Source organism: Tiliqua scincoides, chromosome 9 (assembly GCF_035046505.1).
Source record: "Tiliqua scincoides isolate rTilSci1 chromosome 9, rTilSci1.hap2, whole genome shotgun sequence".
In the NCBI taxonomy this organism is placed as follows: domain Eukaryota; kingdom Metazoa; phylum Chordata; class Lepidosauria; order Squamata; family Scincidae; genus Tiliqua; species Tiliqua scincoides.
In genome coordinates, this window is record NC_089829.1 from 1,714,563 (window position 1) to 1,738,868 (window position 24,306).

General features: G+C 56.4%; 2 protein-coding genes across 6 annotated transcripts in view; one reads left to right on the forward strand and one right to left on the reverse strand.

Annotated features, from left to right (window-relative positions):
• The first annotated feature begins 426 nt into the window (after positions 1–426).
• Positions 427–9,196, forward strand: MFAP2 (microfibril associated protein 2). Its single transcript, XM_066637526.1, has 9 exons — positions 427–479; positions 4,753–4,850; positions 5,175–5,249; positions 5,508–5,540; positions 5,645–5,731; positions 6,311–6,349; positions 6,632–6,719; positions 7,779–7,852; positions 8,221–9,196. Exons 2-9 carry the CDS (start codon positions 4,814–4,816, stop codon positions 8,322–8,324), a joined length of 537 nt encoding a protein of 178 aa, XP_066493623.1. The 5' UTR covers positions 427–479; positions 4,753–4,813; the 3' UTR covers positions 8,325–9,196.
• Positions 9,197–10,217: 1,021 nt separating this feature from the next.
• CROCC (ciliary rootlet coiled-coil, rootletin) overlaps positions 10,218–24,306 on the reverse strand; it is a 35,658-nt gene continuing 21,569 nt past the window's right edge. For 3 of the 5 annotated variants that reach the window (XM_066637140.1, XM_066637142.1, XM_066637141.1), the window contains exons 17-36: positions 23,102–23,332; positions 22,402–22,595; positions 21,717–21,844; positions 21,436–21,605; positions 20,547–20,726; positions 20,249–20,383; positions 19,563–19,706; positions 18,658–18,896; positions 18,306–18,465; positions 17,828–17,995; positions 17,239–17,623; positions 16,959–17,149; positions 16,572–16,692; positions 16,212–16,375; positions 14,794–15,009; positions 14,467–14,691; positions 14,075–14,224; positions 13,760–13,960; positions 12,351–12,482; positions 11,013–11,683 (exon numbers count right to left, since the gene is read on the reverse strand). In XM_066637140.1, coding sequence (XP_066493237.1) covers positions 11,372–11,683; positions 12,351–12,482; positions 13,760–13,960; positions 14,075–14,224; positions 14,467–14,691; positions 14,794–15,009; positions 16,212–16,375; positions 16,572–16,692; positions 16,959–17,149; positions 17,239–17,623; positions 17,828–17,995; positions 18,306–18,465; positions 18,658–18,896; positions 19,563–19,706; positions 20,249–20,383; positions 20,547–20,726; positions 21,436–21,605; positions 21,717–21,844; positions 22,402–22,595; positions 23,102–23,332 — 3,846 coding nt within the window. In that variant the 3' untranslated portion in view covers positions 11,013–11,371. Of the gene's footprint in view, positions 11,684–12,350; positions 12,483–13,759; positions 13,961–14,074; positions 14,225–14,466; positions 14,692–14,793; positions 15,010–16,211; positions 16,376–16,571; positions 16,693–16,958; positions 17,150–17,238; positions 17,624–17,827; positions 17,996–18,305; positions 18,466–18,657; positions 18,897–19,562; positions 19,707–20,248; positions 20,384–20,546; positions 20,727–21,435; positions 21,606–21,716; positions 21,845–22,401; positions 22,596–23,101; positions 23,333–24,306 lie in introns of all 5 variants that reach the window. The other 2 variants (XM_066637143.1, XM_066637145.1) reach the window with 1 other exon arrangement.

Genomic DNA, 24,306 nt, shown 5'->3' on the forward strand with positions numbered 1-24,306 from the left:
ACCACACTCTCGTGTATCACAAGAGGTACAACAAATTGGTGACAGGCTCCCATGAGCCCAAAGCATCAACCTGCAGGTGTGTGTGCCTAAATGCCCCTTCCAATATTTTTGCTGTGGGGTGGTGGTCAACACTAGCTGTGTTTGGATCACTCCAGCATTTCCAGTCCTGAGGACGTTGCTTGTGGGGCCTCTACCGGAGTGCCGGCTCTTGGCTCCCACCAGAAGAGGACTAGCAGAGAGGGCTCCCCTCTAGCAGTGAGCCCTTTTCGACCAGGCGTGTGCTGACGATGTCAGGGTGGAGACCGAGCACCGCTGCAGGAGCCTGCAAGAGTTTCTGTGCCTGGCAGCAGGGCGGCGTTAGGACCTGGGCGAGCCAGTGGGCTGGAGGCAGCCCCGAAGCCCTCTCCTCCTTCCCTCCTTTAAAGCCAGGCAGGAGAGCGGAGAGCGGGACTCGGAGCAGGGAGGGAGACCGCCGGCTGGTAAGGCGCCCGCGGGCAGCGAAGGGCCTCTTCGGGACCTTCCCTTCGAAGCCGCCCGACTGCAGCGCTCCAGGGAGGGGCAACCCCCGCCCTGTCGGGCCAGCTGCGGCTGGGCTTCCCTTCGCCTGCCCCTCCGTGCAGCGCCCCTGCAGCCCGGCTGCGGCCGTCGGAAGCAGCCCCGGGCCAGGCGGCCCGTTCCCGCAAGGGGGGTTGTCCGAGCGGGAGCCGGCCGCGCAGGCCCCTGGCTGAGGCGCGCTCAGTGCCTGCCGTCTGGAATTCGGGCTGGGGCGGGCGCGGGGCGAGTGCCTGCGCGGCGCTGGTGCCCCTGGAGGGGCGGCGGGGCCGGGGGCGGGGAGGCTCTTTTGTTCTCGCTGCTGGCAGCCGGCTGGCTGTTCGGAAGGCGGGCCGGGAGGGGGTCCGGGCTGCGAGGCCGCCCCTTCTCCGCCCTCCGCGCTGGCTGATCATTCCCAGATGCGCCTGGCGGGAGAAGCCGGCGCGGGCCCCCTGCAGGGCTGACCTGCGCGGCGGAGGCTTGCCGTGGCTGAGACGGGGCGCTTCGGAGCGGGCGCCCCTCCTCTGGTGGCTTCGCGCTGGGTCTGGTGCAGCGGCAGAGGGGCCGGTTTCGGCCCCGAAGCCAGCCGGGGCAGGGGGCTCAGGCTGCTGCTGCTGCTGCTGCTGCTGCTGCCCAGGCGGGGCGCTCTGCACACGCTCAGAGGCGCCTCGCAGCTGCCGGTGCCCGCGGCGCTTTCGGGAGCAGCAGCGCGTGTGCCGCGACTCCCGGCGGGCAGCCCGGAGACTTTGCTCCAGCGCGCAGCCGCTGCCCGGCCGGCTCCCTCCAGGCGCGGCCTCTCGTGGCCCCGCGAGCTGCAGGCGGCGGAGATGCCCTCCGGCCGGGGAAGCAGGAGCAGCGGCGTCACCCGGAGCGGGATGCCAGCGCGTCACCCCCATGCAGTGGGCGGGGCGACACCCCAGGGGGTGATGTGCCGTCGCCCCGCCCCCAAGGGTGTTGTGGCTGTGCCTTTGGAGAGAACATTCTGCGCGAAATGGCACGTTGACTGAGGCGTAACATTCCTCCAAACCCTGACTTTGCCCACTGGTGGTGTCACCCGCCCCAGGGTGTCAACTTACGAACACCTTATCGCAGCAGCAGTGCTCAAACTTTTAGCACTGGGACCCACTGTTTAGAATGGCAGTCTGTCCAGGACCCACCAGAAGTGATGTCATGGTGGAAGTGACATCATCAGGCAAATTAAAGTAAAATAAATAATTAAATAAGCAGAAGCCAGCCCTGGTCCACCAAGTGAATTTCCTCTGCGGCCGACCTGCAATAACACCCCCCCCCCCAAAAAAAAAAAACCAGTAAGGTTTTCAGCCCTATCCAGTGCCCAGTTCAAATAAGAACTTCTGTTTAAAGCAGATCACTGTCAGGATCCACCTGGCTTTGCAAGTCTCAAAAAGGTTCACCTTATCAGCTGAAGCCTCTGTTTTGATCCTTTTTAGTGGGGGAGGCTGGCTTCTGGAGCACTTGTTGAGCTCCAGTTCCATCAGATCGGGACCATTCTGGTGGCTTCACATTCCCTTTTGCCTGGCCTGACCACCAGCCAAGGCACGTTTGCTTACTAGCGAGTAAACGCGACAGTGAGGCTTAGTTTCATGGGCTTTCCATAGGGCTCAATACATTCGTCTGCTTGGAGGGAGGGACTTCCTTCTCAGGTGTTTTTGGGGGCTGCACTCATTAGCTCAGGATCATTCTGGTGTCACTGGATTCCTCTCAGCCTGCCCTTTCTGATGGCAAGTTTGCCTACTCACGAGTAAACGTGCAATACGGTTCAGTCTCACTTTCCATTGGGTTTCATGAATTTTTTTGTTCAGTTTTTTGACCATAACTTTTCATAGGAAGGAGATATTTTACTCTGGCTTTTTGCATTGTATTCTCCTGGAAATTCTGCATCCAATGGTATATAACATGATGGGGTTACTCCTAACCATCGCAATTTTAGCGTGTGACCCCCTCCAGTTCTCCTCCCCCCCCCCGTGCGTATCACCCGGTGCGGCCCCCGGGTGATGATGCTGATGCATCTAGTGCGGAGGGCAGGGCTGGCTTGGGCAGGGCAGGGCGCCCCCCCCCCAGCCAGCCAGGAATGCGGTTTGCCCCTTCTGGGCCTCCCCGCTGTGAATTTTCTGGAGTAACAACGTTGCCCCCCCCCGCCACCCCTTCTGCTCCCCTCCAGCGGCACCTGCTGGCTGCACAGGCAGGTTGGACCGCCTTCCGTCCAAGAACATCCCCGTCAGGATCTGCTCTCATTGGGTGTCTTTGATGGCCGCCTTTAGAGAGGCAGGCTAGAGAGCCCCCCCCCCCGCCTTGAGGCTGCACCTGCAGCACCCCAAGGAATGCACGGGGAGCTACAGGTTTGGCTTCCCCGGTTCTTGGGGCACGTGACACGGCACCTCTTTTTCGAAGCCCAGGGAAGGCTTTTAGGCTCTCAGCCAGCACTCGTTCTTCAGTGCCGCTTGCTGCATGTGAGACCTTCGCGCTGATCTGAGGTGTCTGGCCACTCGTGGATGCTTCATCTCCAAGCATTTGCAGAGTGTCTCCCAAAGTGCCCTGCAGCAAAAGCTCAGGCTCTGCGTGGCTGACCACAGCCCAGGAGCTGAGCCCGCTGTGCCCTTTGCCCCACAGCTCAGCTCCATGGCAGGACTGTGACGGTTCCCACCTCAGAGTGACTCTTTTTGCTTGTCCTGTAGCAAAGCTTGGCGGGGTTTAGCAAGTCTTGGGCCTGTTGATTGTTGGTGCATGTTTATCCCACCACCCTTCCAAGCTCAGACCCCACCACACAGCAACAAGGTGCACAACAAGGTGTCTTATCAAGCCATGATGTGTATGCGCAACCTCCTGATTTTAGAAATGGGTTATGTCAGAATGCCAGATGCAGGGGAGGGCACCAGGATGAGGTCTCTTGTTATCTGGTGTGCTCCCTGGGGCATTTGGTGGTCCACTGTGAGATACAGGAAGCTGGACTAGATGGGCCTATGGCCTGATCCAGTGGGGCTGTTCTTATGTTCTTACAACAACCTTGTGAGGTACATTAGGCGAGAGATGGTGCTTGACCCAAGTCACCCATCAAGTTTTACGGACAGGGGACAGTGTGTGGCAATGGAACTGAGCTGTCTGGCAAATAGGAGGGCAGGGTGGCAAAGCGTTCTGTGCTGTTCTGGCAAACTCTGTGATCATATTGAAGGGAAACGCCTACAAAAGTGGAGAGAAGGTGGAGAGTCTGAGCTTGGAGATCAGATTTTGGATTGGAAAGTGTGCGAGTGAGTGAGCGAGAGAGCAAGATGCGCGGGTCACATGCACAAGTGTTCAAGAGCCAGTTCTGCAAATCCAGAGCTGGAGTGGGACAGCTGGCAGTGTTTGACGTCCAAGGCGGCAACCTTCCTAGAAACTTGCTCTGAAAGCCCTTTCACCTACACGTGTTGGGCTGGTCATAGTTTCTCACTGTCAAGGGAAAACCACTCTGCGTGTGCTCAGGTACACTGAGCTGCTCCAAGTGAAGGCCAAAGACTGAGCCAGATGCCCCCAACAGGTTCTGTGACTGATGTCTGGTGAGCCTGTCTCATATACAGGGAATATTCATGGGAGGGGGGAGTACCACAGCCTGTTTTGCTTCTCACAATGGTCTCAATGGCCACAATCCCTGACTTTTGGCTGCTGTATGCCCCTGTTCTACCCCCCCCCCAGCCAGCCACCATGAGCCAATAGGTCTGGCTGCTTCCTAGTCTCCCCCCCCCCACCCAAAAACCCTAGAGCAGACCCCACAGCTGAGTGGGTTCTGCAAAAAGCTCTGTGCTTCAACAGCAGCTTTGCAAATATTGCAAAAAAGCCCAAGCACTTTGGGTCAGGCAGGGAAGTTCAGGCAGTTGCTGGGGACATGGGTGGGGCTCAATCCTGCAAGTCTCCCCCCAGAGCCTTTTCCCTTGTTTGCCTTCAGAGAGACACTTTCGCCGAAACCCCCATTTCTGGCATCCTCCTGGGAGGAGGTTTCTGGCCCAGCTTGCCTGACACAACTCAGTTCAAACTGAGTTCAACACAGCGGAGTTGAAAAAGGCTCTGAAGTGCTGTGATCTGCTTCTTGTGTGTATCCCAAAACCAGCATTTCTTGGGCCACCTTTTGAGTCCACCTGTGGTGCTTCTGGGGCCGCATCTCACCTGGAGCACTAGTTGGTGCTTTGCCGAAGCCTGCCTCCCACCTTGTCTCTTTTGTCCCCCAACCAGTGTCTGCTGCATCCAGCCGCATCGCCAGTGTCTCTGCGCCCAGCGCTAGCCAGGCTCAAGCATGAGGACTCTGGGGCTTTTCCTCCTCTGTGTGCCAGGTGAGTGGAAAGGCTCCCTGGAGCTCTTCCCAGACCATATCTCCGGAGCTGCTGTGGTCTCACTGCCTTTGTGATGTGCTTTGTGACATCCAGAGCCCTCTAATGGGAATTACACAGAAGCTTAAAAACGTGCCTTTCTCTTTTCCATTTCCTCCTGCTGCCCCCCGCGTTTTCCCTCTCCACCATCTTCCCCCTTATCTACCACCTTTTCCACTACCTTTTCTGACTATTCCAAGCATGCCGCCCTATAATGAGCCCCATTCTGTGTTCCCCACGGACAACTCTGCCTGAGCTCCACACCTCGATTTCTGTTTGACCCAACAGTGCTGCTGGCCCAGGGACAGTATGACATTGAGGACCCCGCCTACCATGACACACCCTACGTGCCTTACGAGATAGGTGAGTACTTTGAGGCTCCACGCATGACCTCATAACATTTTGAAAAATGCATTGTGCACCTCAAGAACTGGATTCAGGAATCCTGCAGAACTCCCTCCCTCTTGGAATTTCCAAAAGTCTTAAGGGGAGCCTTGCTTGGCAGCAGTGATGTGGGCATGCTTTGGGACTCTGTGCCAACGTCTCGCATCTAGTCGATAACAAGCAGTGTTGATGACAGACAATCAATGAAGACGTTCAACTGTATCATTGCTTTTTCAGAGAGCCAAGACTACTATGATTATGCTGGCAGTGGTGAGTTGTCTGCTGCCCTGCAAACAGAGTGAGCTGAACTTTAGACTGGAGGGTGGGGGTTGCAGAGGAGAGGAGCTGATGCCAGTGCCCCCTTCCCGCTGCAGACATCACACCACGAACCCCAGAAGAGCAGTATCAGTTCCAGTCCCAGCAGCAGAACCAGCAGGAAGTCATCCCTGCGCCCACCCCAGGTGAGCTGCCCCTCCTTCTTGGAAGGGGAGGGGGAGACACCCTTTGCAACCCACACCTGGGGCCTGTCTTCATTGCCTCTGACCCAGGGGTCTTCCCCAACTTTTTGTTCTTTTTGGAACTTCTCTGTCGCCTGCGGAGTCAGCCCTCTGGTCTCTTTGGCAACCCCACCCGGCAGCAGCTCTCCAGGGGTTGAGATGCTTTCCTTGCCCTCCTTGGCAAGGCTGCTGGGGAGCGAGCCTGGACCCTTCTGCATGCAAAAGCAGGGGCAATGGCCCCTTCCCCGTGTTCTCCCCCAGCACATTGTGGTCTCAGTTCTGCACCCCCCCCCCCAGCTTCTGTGTAGGGTGCTGGAGTGCACATCAGCATGTCTGCATCTGCTGCGTCCTGCGACATCCCACGGTGCTTGTCTTCCTGGGCCTGCAGGGGTGGATCTCTGGGTAATGTGGGGATCTGGTTGAAAGGAAGATGGACCCCTTCCCTTGAAGCAGCCCACACAATCTTACCTAGAACAACAACTGGCTTCTCCCCCCCCCCCCAAGAACTCCCTCCATCAGTCTTTCTGCTTACTTGTGTTCTAGGCATTCCTGAGACAGAACCCACAGAACCGGGACCCCTGGGTAAGATCACATGGCTGGCTGCCAATCTTTCAGGCAGGGAGAGTCCCTGGAGACTTTTTGTAACGTGCAATTAGTGGTGATGTTCCTAAGTTGTTTGGCAGTTATTCCTTGCCCTGGGCCCTCTGTGCCTCAGCTGGAACTGGGGGGCTGGGATGCCCTTGAGGAAGGAAGGGGAGTTGGCAGCCTCTTGCTCCAAGGTTGCACCTCAGTGCCCCCAGCCCCGCATCCTCCTGGCCCACGTACAGTGCATGCCTGCCTGCTTCTCCTTGCCTTACTTTGCAGACTGCCAGGAGGAGCAGTATCCCTGCACCAGGCTCTACTCAGTCCACAAGCCCTGCAAGCAGTGCCTGAACGAGATCTGCTTCTACAGGTGAGCACCCCTTGCAGAGCTGGCCTGGCTGAACTCATTCAGGAGGAGGTGGGTCTCCTGGCACCTAATGCTGCCAGGGAAGTAGATCTGAGAGCAAGATGGGGTGATGGCTGCTGGCTTGGAGGGCTTTGAAGAAGGCCCTGGCTGCAGCCCTCAGTCCACGTTCCAGGGCTCACTTCTGCGTCAACATACACAGCGAAATGGAACTTCCAGACTCAGAGGCAGTCTACCTTCTCTGAGCAACAGTTGCTTTGGTAGAGTTGAGAAGAGGGAGGGTCTTACCTTCATACTGTGCTTGGTTTCCTAGAGGCATCTGGCTTTCAACAGTCCTTAAAATTAAACTGAAAGGCAGGCTGGTGGCCTTTCATTAGCCCCCTTGCAGAGACTTGGGTGCTGACAGGCTGTTGAAATGCCTTCAGGGAGTTTGTGGCAGAGTAGAATTTGGACCGCATGTAAAAACTCCACCAAACTTTTGCTAGGTCTTAAGCAGAGCCAGATTGCAGGGGAAAAACTGTTCTACACCCCAAATCACCCTCCCTACTCATAAGAACATAAGAGCAGTTCTTCTAGCACAGGGGTGTCCAAACATTTTGGCAGGAGGGCCACATCATCTCCCTGCCACTGTGTCAGGCTGGGGAAAAAAAGGAATTAATTTACATTTACAATTTGAATAAATTTACATAAACAAATATTTTAGATATAGAACTTATCCGAATGAATGATGGTCTTGCAGTAGTTCAAGGCCTATAAAAGGCCTTGCACAAAGCAAGGCCAGCCTTTCCTTAGCTGCTGCTGCTGTGTCCCAGACATGGAAAAAGCAATTAGTGCCCTAGTCCCACAGTTCATGCAAGAGGTCATCCTCACATTGAGAGCAGTTGTGTCGGGCCAGCGCAGGATCCAGCAAGTCTCCAGAGGGCCAGAGGCTCATTGGAGACTGGGGGCTCCTTGTGGGCCTGATTGGGAGTCCCCAAGGGCCACAAGTGGCCGCCGGGCTGGGGTTTGGGCACCTGTTCTAGCAGGATGTGATGTGGATTTTCTCCTCCCCCCCCCCCTTTCCAGCCTTCGCCGGGTCTATGTCATCAACAAGGAGATCTGTGTCCGTACAGTCTGTGCCCATGAGGAGCTGCTCAGAGGTAAGGAGTCTGGTGCTTGAGCTAGGCTGTGCCAGTGCACTCATTCAATGACTTCCATGATGTGTGGGCGTGATGGGGCCAGAGATGCAGAAATAGGGGTGAAGAACTGCCAGAGTAGCGTGGAACAGAACTGTCAGTATAAGTGCAGCCCCCCTCCCTGTGGCCCATTTTACAGCCAGAAAAGCAGGATCGTTTCTATCTCAGATGGAAGCATTTCTAGGCTGTTCTTCCACCACTGCAGAAAGTGGTTCACGATTTTGTTTGTTGCATCAGTGACGTTTCAGCTGAGACAGGAGGCTGCTTGTCCTCCTTGGTCTGGCCCACGGCCTCTGCCCTGCTCACGGCTCCTGTTTGCCTCTCTCCTGCAGCCGACCTCTGCCGGGACAAGTTCTCCAAGTGTGGCGTCATGGCTGTCAGCGGCCTCTGCCAGTCCATTGCCACCTCCTGTGCCAGGAGCTGTGGTGGCTGCTGAAGGATGAGTGCGGAGACTGCAGCATTATTTGGGGCCTGTTCTGCAGGGCGGAGGCTTCATAACAACACCTGGTGGGGAATGTGGTCTTGTCCCCTGGCTGTGAAGGGTCACTGGTGCTATGAAACTGCAGTGCGCAAGTTGCCATAGAGTCCCTCTTGCGTGCATCATAATCAATTGTGTGTTAATTTTTGTTACTTGTTACTGGGTATATTTTCTTGCAGAGGCTGCTAGCAGGGAAGTCTCTTGTCCACTGGCCTGGCCTGGCCAAGTTGCAAAGGGGGGTGGGCTTTCTTTTTGGGAATAAGTGGAAAGCAGGCTGTGTGAGTGCCTGGGCTTTTGTTTGTACTGAGCAACTTTTGTTTTCAGGGTTTTGTTCTTTCTTTCCAAGCCAGCATTTCGTTGTGCTGTCACTGGTGGTGGCAGCAGGAGACGCTCCACCACACCAGCATTGCCTGGCAGGTGCCAGCCAGGATGTCTGCTCTGCCCAGGCTGCAGTGTTGTTCCTGGGGCAGTGTGGGTAAAATATGGCTGCCATGCATTCCTGAGAGATGTCAAAAACAGAAAGCTCAGAAAGAGAACACTGCGCATGCACACCCCACTGGTGAGCTGCCTCCAGAGCACAGCTCACCCAGAAGAGGCTTGCTAAACCCTAGTGCCTTCCTCCTGCATAAGGGGTCTGATTCTGGTGCCTTGACAGGCTTGCCACCAAAGCGTATTTACACATTGGCACTCTTCCCCCAAAAGAAAAACCACCAGTTGTTTTTTTTACCTCCTTATAGTTATGAATCTAGTTTTCTTATGAATAATTTCTTTTTCCTTGTTTTCTACAAATGTTTTTTTTTTTAAGAAGAAATAAACCCAAAATGTTATAACTCATTTGCCTAAAGTGTTTCTGTTGTAGGCTGGCTTTGGCCAACACAAAAAATTGTACACACACAGAGGTCTGTGGCTGTTTAATTCTTAGGACACTAGTTCTCAAAAGCTCTGGGAGTTCAAGAACCAGGCTCAGTCCTTATGGGGGCAGGGTGGAAAGCAGCAACATGATCTCCATCACACCGCTTGCAGGGAAGGGGCCTGTTTTTAACCTCTACAGGGTTCCCCACAGCTTGTAGAATGTTTAAAAAAACCCAGCACGACCCACTTCCAGTTTTGTTATCTCAACTGGAATGGGCCAGGATCATTTAATGTTCTACAAGCTGCGGGAGCTGTGCAGGGGGCTCTGCAGGCCTTCCCACGCATACCCCTAGACCCAGGCAGCAGGTAAATTAAAAACAGCCTCCCTTCCCTGCAGTGGCAGGATCCTGGGGATCGTGCTGCTGCTTTCCCTCTGCCCTACCCCTTAAAGGGAAAGGGTCAGTGGTTCTCAGGCTGCAGGGTCACGACCCACCACTTTGAGAACATGTCCTAGGATACTAACTGCCAACAGTGTCAAAACTGCCTCTATTCTTCTCCAGACCAGTGGTTCTCAAACTTTTAGGAAGATTTACTTCCTTAGTGAGTCTTTACAGGGGATGGGCAACAGCAGCAATGTGATCCCCTAAGGATCCCTAAGGGGGGGCAATGCAAAACCAGAAGTGGTTTGTGCAAACTGTTTCTCAACATTCTGTGCCTCGGGGAGCCCTGCAAAGCCCAGGGTTTGGGCACCCCTGCTCTAGACCACTGCTATTCAAAGCACTCCCTGTTAGCCTGGTGCCAAATCACTTTTAGCAGCCAAAATATTTTTAGAAACTGAACAAGACCTTGACACTTTTCACACAAAGCTCCCCCCCTTTTTAAAGGAGGGCTCTGGTACCGTGGCAGAGGAATCCCCCCCCCACCCCAATATGACCAAGGGGGACTAGGCCCAGAAGAGACTTGCACACATCCATACAAAATCTTTCATTTAGGTTAGGAAACACTTTTAATCGGACAGGCCTCTGGCCAAGGGGCCAGCTTGGAGCAAAGTCAATGTTTTATCCACAAGATACCACCATTGATATAAAAAATATAAACTTTCTACATTTCCTGATTATTATGTTATCACAAAGAACCAAAAAGAAAACACACACACACAAACCACATTATTTCAGTATATAAGTTTTGGCTAAAAAACACTGGTCACTTTTTACGAAGAGGGGAATTGGGCCAGGGGGGCTTGTGCGGTAGTGCTGATTCCTGCGTGTGTGGGGCATGCCTGGCCCTTAGCTGCCCCACCGAGGGCGCATTTGAAGCTGTCATGGGGAGACAGGAACATTTAGGTCTGATGTGGGGGAACAGGGAGGTGTACGATCCAGCTGGGAGAGCCCCCCTGTTTATACAGGCAGGGGACTCGCTTCAAATGTCAAAAATGGCACCAGGGAGAAGGACTGGTGGGAGAGCCCTAGAAATTGAGGGGCAATCGGAAAAGAAGTACTTGGAAATAAACTTCCTTCTGCCTGTTCCTTTTGGTAGGAGAGATGAGCTTTTGGCAGACTTATTTTTCCTTTGCTCCACATGGTGACATCTTGCAATCCCAGGAGGAGGAAGGTAGGATTTGGCTGCTGAATAAACCATGCAGCTAAAATGCTGCACAGAGAGGGTTTTCCCTTCCACAGCACTGGATACTTCTCTTCTTCCCCTGCCAGCAGCTCTGGGGTAAGAAGCAGGTGGGTGCTGCTCTCAGGAATCGTGACATGGACGGGGTCAGCAGGGCTACAACTCCAGGCCTAGTTCCCCGAGAGGATGGCCGGTGTCAGGAAGGAGTGCTGCCCCTTCCGTAACTCCTGCTGCAACTGCTCCTTCAGTGTTGAGATCTGTAGAAAACGAGGGGGGCTCCCTAAGCAGACAGGTGAGGGGGCAGCCCCTGCCCCTCCACACGTGCCTTCAACGGGCAGTAGATGCTCCCTGCAGGAGCCAGGCCAGAATCCTGCCTGAAAAGAACCCCAAACTTACAAGACTTCTAGTCCTTAAGAGGGACGTGTTCTTCACAGGAGGACCAAAGCCCAGTAACACTCTTGGGGGGGGCAAAGGGCTAGCTGGCTGCCCCTCCCTCTCCTCACACTCGGTATACTGTCCGCATAGCACCCACCTCAACTGGGCCATTTCTTTTCCTCCTTCCACAGGATGGGGCCGGCCTGCCTGGGGAATTTTTGCCTTGGTTTTGAAAGAAGAGATGGGGAGTCCTGGCTGCAGCATGGCACAGACCTGGCACCCAGTGGGAGGCTCACCTGGTCCTCCAGGCTTTTGACCCGCTGACAGTAGGCCTGTTCCCTGGCTTCCAGCGTCCGTTCCGTCTGCTGCTGGGAGCTGCGCAGCCGCTCCATCTCCAGTTGCAGGTCCGGCCGGTGGTGGCTGGAGACCTCAGTCAGATTCTGGGCCTGCTCCATCTCTGCCACCTGAGCCTGGGCAAGAGGGCAAAAATCCTTCTGGGTCCCCCAGACAGCTGGTAGATCCTCCCACCACCAATTCCTTCTAGCTGAACCCTCTCTTGGGCCCCTTGAGCAGCTTGAGTCTCAGTCCCTCATTCAGCTGGGAAGTCAACATCCCAGCCACTTCTGGTTTCATTTTCAAAAAGCTCCTAGTCCTCATGAAGACTGCAGTGGTGGGCTTGGAAGCATGTGGGACTCAAAATATTTCACAAGCCAGGCAGCTGCTGGGTACGATTTCTGGAGAGGAGGGTGGGGTGGAGGGCTTCCAGGGCCCTGGGAACAGCTGAGGGGAGAGTGCCGTCTGGAAAGGAGCTCAACTGATCGCTGGGCTTGAGGGTACACACTACAGGGCTGCAACAACACCACTCACCCAGGAGCACATTAGGGTCCTCCGGATGGCACTTAACTTCTCCTCCAGGGAAAGCAGCCCAATCAAAGGAGAGAAGGCAGTGAGGGCACCAGGTGGGCAGGCGGAGAGACCATCCCACAAGGGTCGGGGTGGAGCCTGGCTTCAGCTCTCCTGTCTCTGCTCTTCAGTCTTGCCCTCCCCTCAAGGACATGGGAGCTCTGGCTCTTCCAGGCAGTGCCAGAGGAGTGCATGTGGTGGGGGAAGTGAGGACAGGGGCGGGGGGCGGGCTACCTCCAGAAGGCGGATCTGCTGCTGCGCTTCCGCCAGCTCCTGCTCCACGCTGGTGAGGGAGCGGTCCAGGCGCCCTTTCTCGGCCGATAGCCGCACCGAGTCCTCATGCGTCTTGAGCTTCTCACGCTCCACCTGCCAGGTCGGAACAGGTCATGGCTAGAGATGTTATTTCTTTTACTCAGAAGTAAGCCTATTGTCAACAGTAAGCCAAAAGTAAGCCAATTGTCAACAGTAAGCCAAACAGTAAGCCAAAAGTAAGCCTTTGCCAACAGTCTGAGGCTAAGAGGCAAAGAAGGAAGGCCCATAGCCAGGGAGACAGACCACGGACAGACTGCACTTGCTCCCGGTGTGGAAGGGATTGTCACTCCCAGATTGGCCTTTTCAGCCACACTAGACGCTGTGCCAGAACCACCTTTCAGAGCGCGATACCAGAGTCTTTCGAGACTGAAGGTTGCCAATACAATAAGCCTATTGTGTTCAATAAGACTTAGGCTGTGGTTCTATCTTGCTCACCAGAAACAAACACCTCTAGGCGTGACGCTTTGCGTTTGTACAGGGTTTTCTGAGCATGTAAAGAGTTTCACATGTGAACCTCACAAGGACTCCATCGAGATCAACACAAGTGCTGTTCTTCCCCCGCTGCACACGGGGAAGGTGGGGGCAGAGAGGAGAAGCTGCTCAAGGGCCGCCTTGTGTGTTCACGGCAGAGGCAGGATTCAACTGCAGCTCCGTCTCTTTTGGGCACCAAGGCAAAGCAGCTCTGTCAGCACATGTGGACCTCAAATGCTACTATGATGCATTTGCCATTGTGCACACACACAATTCTCCTCCCAGCGTATATGCCCCAGAACACTTGAGCTAGATCTGGAGAACGGGAAGCCCAGTTAAGCAGAATGAAATTGGGGCTTACACTGGGAAAATATACTCTGTATAAGCTCAGAGGTTTCACAAAAAAAGACCATTGATGAATGCCACTTTCGGGCTCACCATCACAAGAGCAGGGAATGACAGCCACATGTCTCCCCACTGCAAGACACCCCATTTTCTTTGCCCACCTTCACCCATCAATGATGATGTCCAACTCAAACACACTGGCTTCATGAGCACCTCGCAGCCCTCCCAAACAGATCCTCCCCACCCCCAATTTCTGGGAATTAATTTCATCCGCTCTCCTTTCAAAGCCATTTCCAACCTCCTGTAGCAAGGAGTTCCACAGACCACTCTTGCATTGTGCAGGGAAGCCCTTCCTTTGAGCCTGTTTCTGGGCTGCTGCCCACGATACAGCCTCCCTTCCTCCCAACCCCAGACGACCTGGAACGAGGAGCCAATCCAAGTAGCTAGTCCCTTTGAGGCTGCCATGAAGCGTGGGCCCCAGGCTGTTGGGTGCATGTGTGCACAACACAACTCACCTTGTCAAGGGTCTTCTTGAGGGCATTTTTGTCCTTCTCCAGGCGGAGAGAAGAGCGCTCCGTCTCCCGCTTCTCGCTCTCCAGCTGGGCCAGCGCCCTTTGCAGCCCCCCAAGGCGCTCCTGCAGCAGCCGCCTGTCCTCCTGTACCTTCTGCAGGGTTCGCAGAGCGGCCGCCTCGCCTTCCTGGTGCTGGCGCAGCATCTGCAGAAGGAGGAAACACCTGGAGCCCTGCAACAACTCTAGCAGAGGACAGTACCACCCTTTCTGTTCTCCTCTTCAGGTTCAAACCAGGGCAGGCCAGAGACCCGGACTCACCTCCTCCTGCTGCAGAAGGAGACCCTCAAGCTCCTCCTTCCGCAACTCCAGCTCTGTGCGCTCAGCCTCCAGGGCCTGGCAGCGCTCGGCCAGCATCCCATTCTGCTTCTTGGCCTCAGAGACCGCCTGGCGAGCTGCATCCAGCCGCTCCTGGAATGGGGCACGCGGGGGGGGGGGGAGAGAACAGGGTTTACCCAAGCAGGCTTTGTTTCCCCAAAACAGGGCCTCCTCCATCATAGCAGCCTGCCTGCCTGCACAACCCCTTCTCCAGGGAAGGTTTTGGCGCCAAACTTCACTTTCTTTCTGGTGCCCTCCCCCTGCTCTTTCAGACTGCCGGTTTGATTCTTCTTGCTGGAGAGGAAGTGGGCAAATGGCTCAGATGCCCCTCCCACCTGCAACACCCTCCGGTCGTGCTCGCTGGCCGTCAGGGCCTTCTGCAACTGCAGCAGCTTCTCCTGGGACAGGGTGGCACTGCTGCTGCTCTCCGAAAGAGAAGCCACCAGGCCCTGCGCCTTTTCCTTCCAGGAGGCCTCTGCCTCCGTGGTCTTGGCAAGCGAGAGCTGCAAGCGGTCCAGTGAGAGCTGCAGGGCGCTGGCCTTCATCTCACTCTCTGTCACCTGCGACAAGGAAGGAAAGAGAGGTGTTGCCCCCACCCTTTGCAACAGAAGCTGGTCACTTCCCCCACCCCCAGCCCACCGAGAAGCGCAGGCCAGCCAAACCTGTCTCTGCAGGACATCAATGCGGTCGTGCAGTGCCTGGACCTCCGCCTCACGGTCGCCCAGCACCAGCTTGGCCCGCTGCAGCTCCCCCTCCAGCGTGCGCCTGGAGAGCTCCAGCTTGGTGCTGCGGCTCTCCGAGGCGTCCAGCACATCCTTCAGGCGCCGCTTCTCCGACTCCAGCTTGGCTTCATTGGTCTTCATCTTGCTGATCTTGTCCTGGGGGGGAGGGAGAAACAAAGGGCCATCACCAGTGGCCTCTGATCCTCCAGGCTGGAGACTGAAGGGCCAGACAGGGAGTTCGGTGAGGAGAGAACTCCTGATCTTTCCCTGCTCCAAACCCACAAGAACAACAAACGGAGGAGGCAATTTGGATCAGGGCTGCATGGCAGGAAGGGCCTTGCCTTTCCAACATGTTCCACTGTTGCTAGACATGGTGTTGGGAGCTCTACTGACAGGCTGCCCACGTCATGTCCAGTTTGGCCTTTCTGCAAACAGACAGGCCAAGATCGGTCAAGAGCGCAAGTGAACTGCATTTTCGGACACGCCAAGGCTGAAAGGTCGTCATGGGGGGTGGTTGCAGATCTGCCTGCGGGGCCAGCCACTCCCCACTTTGCAAGTTCTTGCAGCCTGTCTGGAACCCATGACACACACATCAGGGGGAGTTCTGATGACATGTGAGTGATCTGAGTTTTGTTAACCCCCATTTCCTTCACATTAAGTCAAGTACTTTTCATCCATCAGGAAATTGTTTCCTTGCAAAGCTGCATCTCTTCTCCCCAGATCCCCCGCTCATGTGCTCACTGCAGTACCCACTATAGGGAAAGAATCACTGGGAAAAGCACCCCACCCCCCCCAGGCAAAAACCTCCAAATTCAAGGGTGGAGGAGAACTCCCTTCGAAACAACAACCATCCTCATTTTGGCCATTTTTTTCTTCACTTGAGGGGACATTTCCCACCAACATCCCCCCCCCCAAACGTAGCCAAAAAACAGCATAGCCTTCAGGATGCCCCAGACCCAACCTCCTGATTTCGGAACCAGGGTCGCCAAGGGAAACGGGTTGGAGGCAGAAGGCTGGCTGTGGGAGCTGGATGTCACAAGTCTTGGAGTGACCCAAACAGTGCATAATGGCGCCGCCCATAGAGAAGGGACGTGTCTCGTTCAGATCTCATGTCCTTCATCACATGCGCCTGTCCCTCCTGCCCCTTTCTGCTGCCCCCAGTACCAGAGTGTATCCCTTGCTTTGATGACAAGGAAGGATGGAACTGGTGCCACACTCAAGGGCCCTGCCCTCTCCCTGCAGCCCCCTCAGCAGGGCACAAGGCTTGGCCTTCCTCAGGCTCCTGCCCAGCTTTGTCCCTTGATCTGGGAAAGTGGCCAGAGGCCAAGCCAGGCAGACCCGCCCCGCTGCACACTCACCTGAGTGGCTCTCCGCTCACTCTCTGCAGCCTGCAGGTTCCGCTCCAGCACTAACATCTTGTCTGTCAGGGCCTTGCGCTCCCGCTCAGTCCGGCGCAGGGTCTCTTCCTGCAGCATCAGGGCTGTCTGAGCACCACTCAGCTTCCCGTCCATGCTGCGCCTGCCTGCGAGGAGGAACGCGTCCAGTCAAAGGCAACAATATGGCAACTTCCAGTGGCAGAGCAGGCCATGCGCCACCTGCCTTTGAGACAGAGCTAGGAACAAGGCAGACAGACAAACCCCTACCACGGGGCCTGACCACTGGACAGCTGGCCACCGTCCCATCTTCAGGTGGAGAGCAGCTCCATGAGGGTCACCCACCTTCATCGCACTCAGCCAGCTGCTTCTGCAGCTGCTGTACACGGGTCCTGGCAGCGTCCCGCTCAGCCTCCATCTCTGCTAGCTGACTGGTCAGGGCGCCCAGCTGAGAACGGGCATCGTCCTAGAACCCCAAGACAAGACAAGACAAGGCAGAGAGAAGGGAATGAGTACCATGTGGCCAGGACATGGCTGAGGCACCAAAGAGAGGATGCTGCTGCCCACTGAGCCCCAGCCTTAGCCCACCAGGCCCCGCACTGCCTGCTCTGATCGGCAGGGTCTCAGTCAGGTCCTCCCCGCTGCCTGGTCCTGGGTCCTTCTGCATGCAAAGCAGGGGGGCTCATGGAAAGGCAGACACACATCCTCATTGCCTCCCCCCTGCAAACGCACCCGCTCTCGCTGCGTCTCCCTCAGTTCCTGCAGGAAGTCCCGCAGAGCAGTCCGCACCACTTCCGGGTCAATGTCTGCTACAAGCTGCTCATTGCGGCTGGGGGACATGGTGCGCTCCGGCGAGAGGGGCCGGGGGGCAGGGCTGCCTGCCTTCGAGATGGGGCTGCCGCAGCCATCCACAGCAGTGTCTGCTAGAGAGAGAGAGGAAAACATTCTGGTCAAACAGGAAAGCGGGCCCATAGCAACGACAGCCACTTCAGCCACCTTCTGAGGTGGTTACCTTTGGGGGGGGAAAAGAGCCTTTTGGGGGAACTGCCACGGCCCCTGACGATTGGACTCGGGGCCCGGCCCCCGCAGCTAATGCCCATGGTGCGCCGGAGGGCTGAATGAAGGCTGCCCAGCTTGAACTCCACCTCCCGCTTCAGGCCCTCCACACGGGCCAGCTCGGCCTCCAGACCATGGCTGCGCCCTTCAGCAGCACTCAGGCACAGGCCCAGCTCGGCCGCTTCAGCCTGGGTGCGCTCCAGCTTGATCTCCAGGTTGCGGGCATTGTCCAGGAGCTTCTTCTCATTGACGCGGGCCTCCTCCAGGCTCCCCAGCAGCTCCCTTTCCCGAAGGCGAAACTCTCCGTCCAGGTCGGACAACTTCCGGTGGAGGTTGTGCAGCTGGTGGGGGGGGCAGAAGACATCCTGGATGATCATCCCAACCTGCAAGACTCCAAACTAAGGGCTCCCAGGTGCTCCAAGTTAACAATGGTAGGGAGGCCTCACGCTGGCACCCGGGCAGATGACTCCAAAGAGTGTGTGAAGGACAGAGTTCAAATCCTACCAGGAACGGCTGCCCCGGAGCACCCAAAGCCCAGCACTCACCTCCTTCCGGGCCGACTCCCTGCTGGCCTCACTCTCTGCCATCTTCTGCTTGAGGCCAAAGGACTCTCGCCTGCTCTCCTCCTCCCGCTGCTCGTCCAGCACCACCCGGGCCTGCAGCTCAGCCATCTCCTTGCTTTTCTTGGTGTTCTCGCTGTCCAGCATCTTGACCTGGGGAAACCAGGCAAGGACGCAAACTGGGTCAGCCGAGAGAGAGCGAGCGCAAGCTGGACTCTGCCAGTCTCAAGCAGCTGCCTCCGCAGAGGGCTGCAGGCAGCTGGAGAGGCGGATCGCGCCCACAGCCCCGCCACCCCACTCAATGGCCAGTCACAGTCAAGAGGGACTCTGCATGTCAGGGAAACAGGGGCTGCAATCCCCCACCAGTTGGACCACAAAGCACCCAACAGTCACTCATTCCTGGCCAATTCCATCCAATTCAACACTCCCGCATCCCACCCCTTTGCCTCCCTTCTCCCCGCACCTGTCGCCGCAGTTCCTGAAGTTCCCGGCGGGCCTCCAGCCGCGAACGCTCCACTTCCTGGAGGCTGCTGCGCAGGTCCGAGGCCTCCTTTCCCGTGGCCGTTCGTGTCTCCTCCAGGATGGAAATCTTCTGCTCCTTCTCCTCATTGGCACGCTTTAAGCTGAAGCAGGCAGGGAACACAAGGGCCATCTCACCCAGTATCCTGTTTCCAACAGAGGACAGCCAGCACCTCCAGAAGCGAGACACAAGAGCCCTCTCTGAGTGCTGCTTTCCAGCAACTGCCGCTCAGAGCAAGACTGCCTCTGAGTCTGGAAGCTCCACTGGGAATGTCAGAAACTACCTCCCTCCTCACCTGATGCGGTCACTCTCTGCCCGCTTCACAGCCATGCGCAGTTCTGCATTGGACCTCTGCAGGGCCTCCTTCTCCTTGATCTCGTCACTCAGCCTCCTCCGCAGGTCTGTCACCTCCTTGCGCTGGGACTCCTGGGACTCCTGAGCTTCCCGTGCCTTGCGGTGAGTTTCCACCAGGTCCCGGCGGATCAGGTCACGTGCATCATCCACCACGCGCAGCTGCATCTTCAGCTCCTCCACCTGGACAGGAAAGACCGTGACTGAAGGGGCGTCTCCGGAAAGGCTTCAATCTGCTCCTCCCTCTCCTCTCCATTTGCACTACTTATTTCCAGGGTGGGCAGGTTCTGCTTTGCATTACAAGATCTCTGGCCTGGGACAAAACGCTGCAAGAATCTGGGTTCACTATTTTCACTTATGTTTCTAAAGGCTGAAAACCACTTTCAACACATGGCCCCATTGAAAAGTACAGGTGTGCGCCGCTTAACGACTGGGACATGTTCTCCTATCCCCGTTGTTATGCAATTAGGTCATTAGGTGAACACTCAGTCCAAACAGACACTTCCTGCCAGAAACTAGCACAGGCCACTGGAGATAGATTGTGTCTTCTTTGCATTAAGAGCCCCTCTGTTATGTAAATGGACACTATGCTGCAGGCTATGGGAGATGGGATTGCCTCATTAAGAGCATCCTTACTTTGACTTTGACCATTGTCATATATGCGGCCCGTTGTTAAGTGAACGGTTGTTAAGCAACACACACCTGTACAACATTTAACAACAGAATAAAAGGAAAAAGCAACTGGATCTCCACTGAGGTTTCAGGGGCCTCCAAACACAGAGATTCTGCAAGCAAGGATCAGAGAGAGGTTAAAAAGGCAGGGGAGCCGGCCAGGGGGCACGCACTGACCTCTCGGAGGGCCGATTCCCGCTGCTTGGCCAGCTCCCGGGCCTGCTCGTGCAGTGCCTTCAACTCACGCTCATGGCCCATGATGGCTTCCTCAAACTGCACCCGCAGGCTCCGCAGCTCAGAGTTCAAGGCATTGATGGTGCTCTGCAGAGGGGAAGACAAAGACAGCCCCCTCCATGATCCAGTCTGGGCCCCGAAAGGAAGGGCACAAGCCAGCTGTCCAGAAATGCACTCACAATTGCTCCCCCCTTGCCTTGCACAGGGTAGTCCTGGACAGGGAGGGGAGGCTTTGTGGAGTTGGAGACTGCCAATCACTTTGTGGGCAGCAGATTCAGGACGGGCAAGCGGAAGCCCTGCGTCAACTGACAGCACTCACTGCCACAAGATGCAATGATGGCTGCCGACATATATGGTTTTAAAAGGGAAAGGATATTGATGGCAGTTAGTCACGCTGGCTCTGCAGAACCTCCATGTTCAGAGGCAGTTTATCTCTGAATACCAGCTGGTGGGAGAGAGCCACTGCCCTTCGCAGCCTGCCTGCTTTTGGGTTTCCAGGGGCACCAGGTGGGAAGAGGGGTGGGGGTGGTGGACCCTCAGTCCAACTCAGCAGAGCAGCTCTGGGGGCAGCATCCACAGTGCCTCCGCATACAGAGGCCGTCTACCTGCAGCTGCTGCCTGTCACCTACCCGCTCCTGTTCCTGGCGGCTCTGGGCATCCCGCTTCTGCCTCTCCATGTCCAGAGTGGCGCTGGCCAGGCTTTGCTGGGCACCTGACAGCTTCTCCAAGAGAATGTTCTTCTCTGACTCCTTGAGAGACAGTGCCTGGGGGAGAGGCCAGGGGTCACAAACACCTCCAGGGGGCACGCTCCACCCGCCTTCAGAAGGGACCCCACCCCAAGGCCTGTGGTGGGTCAGGAGCTGGAACAGAGTGTGCTGCAGGTCATGCACTGCTGGGGGGGTGGGAGGCAGCAGAAGTGCTGCTCACCTGCTGCTTCTCGCTCTCGGCCAGCAGGAGGCCTTCATCTCGCTCCTGCTGCAGGGCTGCCATCTCCTCACTCAGTTCCTCCTTCTCTGCCTCGTGGCGCGCCAGCAGCTCCTCCCGCTCCTGTGTCAGGCGGTGCAGCAGCTCCTCCCGCTCCGCGTCCAGCTGCAGCTGCAATGCCTCCTGCCAGGGCAACAATTCGGGATGGGATGCAAGGTAGAGGGCGGCCCAGGGCCCCGCCTGGCAAGGTTGGTTTGCATTAGCCAGCGCCCCTCGAAGCGGAGCCTTGACAGTGCAGCAGGTCCTGGAGGGGGCGAGAGCTCCAGCCAGTGGGGAAGGCGCCCAGGACTTACACAGGAGAAACTGCCAAGGGCTCACACAGCAATGCCAGATACACCTACTCATAAGTAAGTCCCCTGGAATCCAGTGGAGCTTGCTGTCAGGAAATTGTGCCCAGGCATGCAGCCTAAGATGGGATCTGCAAGCCCCAGGAAGCACACACTGACAGAGCAAAGTATCTTTCTCCTGTCTCCTGACATGCAGAACTTGGGGCTGCCCCAAAAGACTGGCTGGCTGGAGGCTCAGGCTACAAAGAAGTCCTGCACTGAGTAGCAGAGAATTGATCTGAGGAACTCACCGTCACAAGATACCAGGGACGGCCGCTGGTTTGACTTTGGAAGACAGGGATTAGATGACATCAGGGAGGAGGGGGCCCATTAACAGAGTTGGCTACGATGGCTAAACGGAGCCCCCGTTTCCAAAGGCAGTTTACCTCCATCCACATTTTATCTGGTTAGTCAAACCGGGGAGGGCTATTCCTTCCATGTCCTGGTCAAGGGCATCCGGGTGGCCACCAGGGCCCTGATTCAGCTGCACCTGGCTTGGCACGTACTTTCTCCCTCTGAAGATGGTCTATGTCCTCCTCGTGAGCTGCCTGTGCCTTCTTTAGGGCGGCCTGGGCCTCCTGCTCTGCCTGGCTCAGCTTCTCGGCCAGCAGCTCCTGCTCCCTCTCCAGCCGGCTCACCTCGGCCTCCATCTCCTTGCGAATACCTGCCAGCTCCGCTGTTGTGGGGGGGGGAGGCAGGCACGGCATGAAGGAGTACCCTCTGCAGACTCCACGCAAGTCCAAAAGTTGCCCGCCAGAGGTTGGGGAGGGGGAACTTCCCCTGGTACCTTGCAAGGCCTCCTTGGCCCGCAGCCAGCCCAGGCCCTCTCCCTCCAGCTGCTCCTTCCGGGCCTCCAGATGGACCTGATGCTGCTGGACATCAAAGAGGGTAGTCTCCAAGGCATCCTTTTCGGACCTAGACCAACAAACAGCAGAGGCTCCGGCACCAGTCCTGCTCCTGCTGCCTCTGGAGTTGGCCCCTGGGGACAGCACTGAGCTCAGGACTGCCAGCGCTGATGTCAGCCTCTCTCCAAGATCTGAGGCAGGGAAAGCTCTTTCTTGCCCAGCCCAACCAGGAGATGTGGCCAAGGCCAGATCAGAGGTCCACCACTGTGCTGCAGCAACCCACCCCTGCCCTCCCCTGGGCCCCAGCCTGCCAGCACAGACTCTGGGGTTGCCTCTCCATATGACGTCCCCCCAATCACTGCCAGCCCTCCTTGCGCAGCCGCTGCACCTCTGTGAGCCTCCCCAGAAGACGCTCCCGCAGCCAAGCGCTATGCCTGTTTGCAAACGCTGCTATGTGCTGGCAACCATCCCGACAGCGCCTCCCCACCTGCAGGTAGGCTGGCCGGCCAGCCATGCAGCTCAGGGCAACTCTCCACAAGCCTTATGCCAGCGCAAACCACTGTAGGAGTGCCGAACGAGGCCTTTTCCGCTGCCGCCACAGCCGCCTGCCCCACTCCCTGTGCCTACCTGAGGCCAGCAACCTCCTCCGCCAGGCCCCGATTCTCACGCTCTGAGGCTGCCAGCTGCACCACCAGGCTGGCCTTCTCCTTCATCAGCACCTCCTTCTCCTTGGCTGCGCGAAGCAGAGCCTCGCTGTGGCGCTCCAGCTCCCTGCGTGCCTGTGCCAACTCCTCACCGGCCGCACTCTTCTGGCGCGACAGCTGCAGAGCAGAAAAGGAGGACAACTGCACAGCTGTCCTTGCTTCTGTGCCCACTCTCAGCCCCACCAGCCAAACCGTCCCCTTGAACCCAACCAGCAGAACTCATATGGCTCAAGCCTTGGAAGAGAGTCTCTGAGCACATGCAGACTGCTCTCCCCTCACAGACCACCTGGGTGTCAGAGACCCAGCTCAGACAGAGAAGCGCCTGTTGCCCATTCCCAGCCCCCCCACCCCGGGCTCAGCAAAGGTCTGCTCCACAGACAGGTCAGGGCTTGCTGCCCAACCATGACCAGAGCCACCCTGTGACCTTCAGTTCTTATATCCAAAGAAGCTGAGGTCTTGTGTGAAGCCAGCTGCAGCTCAGGTCAGAAGCAGCTGGCAGAAAAGCAGGCCTGTCTTGCAAAGCTCTGCCGGAAAGCCAGCTGCCACCGTCTCCTAGGACGAAGACAGGTGTGCGAGGGAGCCTGTGGGCACCCACTGGACTCTGCAGATGCCCCAATACTCACCTGCCCCAGCTGCTCCTGGAGCTGCCCCTTCTCCCTCTGCAGCACCTGCAGCTCCCGCTCCAGGTTCTCCCGGCTCTGCTCCACTGCCTGCAGGGAGTGGCCCAGTCCGTGGCGCTCCGAATCCAGGTCCAGCTTCTCCTGCTCCAGCCGTACCAGCTCGTCCCAAATCGTGGCCTTCTCCTGCTCCACCTCCTGCTTCTTCCCCAGGAGAGAGGCCTTCTCTTCCTCCAGCTGGTCCCCTCACAGGAAAGGAGGAGAGGGAAGCACTGGTGCACATGCTGGGAAATGGTTTCAGGGGATACGGGACAGAACTGGGGGCCTGCTAAATTCTCCAGTCAGATGCAGTCTCAGGGGGAACACTGAGCCAAATGGATCCAACTGCTGAGAAACACTCACTACAGCTCCAACCTTGTTATACACGGATTTTTTATACACGGATTTGACTCAACACGAATGGCCACTGCAAATGAGAAGTAATGCGTAGATCCCTGGAGAAGGGGAAAATGCATCACTTTAAAATCACAGTTTTAAAAACTGCTTTTCTTACTGCTGTAAAGAGACAGTCATGCAAGTGATCATTCCATTCTTCAGCTGAGCCAGGCAAAAGCAAGGGGTCCTTTGCATTTCTAATTGCTGACTGCCTCTCTACAACAGTAAGAAAAGCTGTTTTTAAAACCACAATTGTAAAGGGACACACTTTAAAATTGCTTTTATTTAACACATTTTATGGTACCGGAAGGGAGTTCCAAAATCAAACCCCTGTGAATGCAGACACACAACCTTATTAGCAACAATGGAGGGGCAAGAAACCTGGAAGTGGGTCTTTAAATCTATTTTTCCACTGTTTTTTTATTTATCCAATAGGGGTTCTGGAACGGAGACAGGCAGATAATGAGAAATGGCCTGTACTTATTATGCTCTGGAAAGAGCAACAATCAGCCTGCCAGACAGGAGCATCTGCTGAAATTGTAAAACCCCTCCAGAGACTATTGACAAATCACTCCTGGGGTGGACAGCCGTGCACAGCAGCCACACAGCAGAGGACTTCATGGGCCCTTAAAAGACACACCCACTTAACTGCACACTTTTTGGACCACCCAAAGGATCGGAAACTTGGGGTTTGGGAGTGTAGGGGATGGAACTTTGTCCTGCACCCACATCAGCACAACCGTGGAGCCCACAAGCCCCTTTCAGTACAGGTCTGG

Excerpts from the sequence above, each read along its gene's own strand:
- MFAP2 (XM_066637526.1), top strand. The coding sequence starts at position 4,814 with ATGAGGACTCTGGGGCTTTTCCTCCTCTGTGTGCCAG. Across the intron at positions 5,250-5,507 it reads CTACGTGCCTTACGAGATAG|AGAGCCAAGACTACTATGAT; the intron begins GTGAGTACTTTG and ends TTGCTTTTTCAG. Across the intron at positions 5,541-5,644 it reads CTATGATTATGCTGGCAGTG|ACATCACACCACGAACCCCA; the intron begins GTGAGTTGTCTG and ends TTCCCGCTGCAG.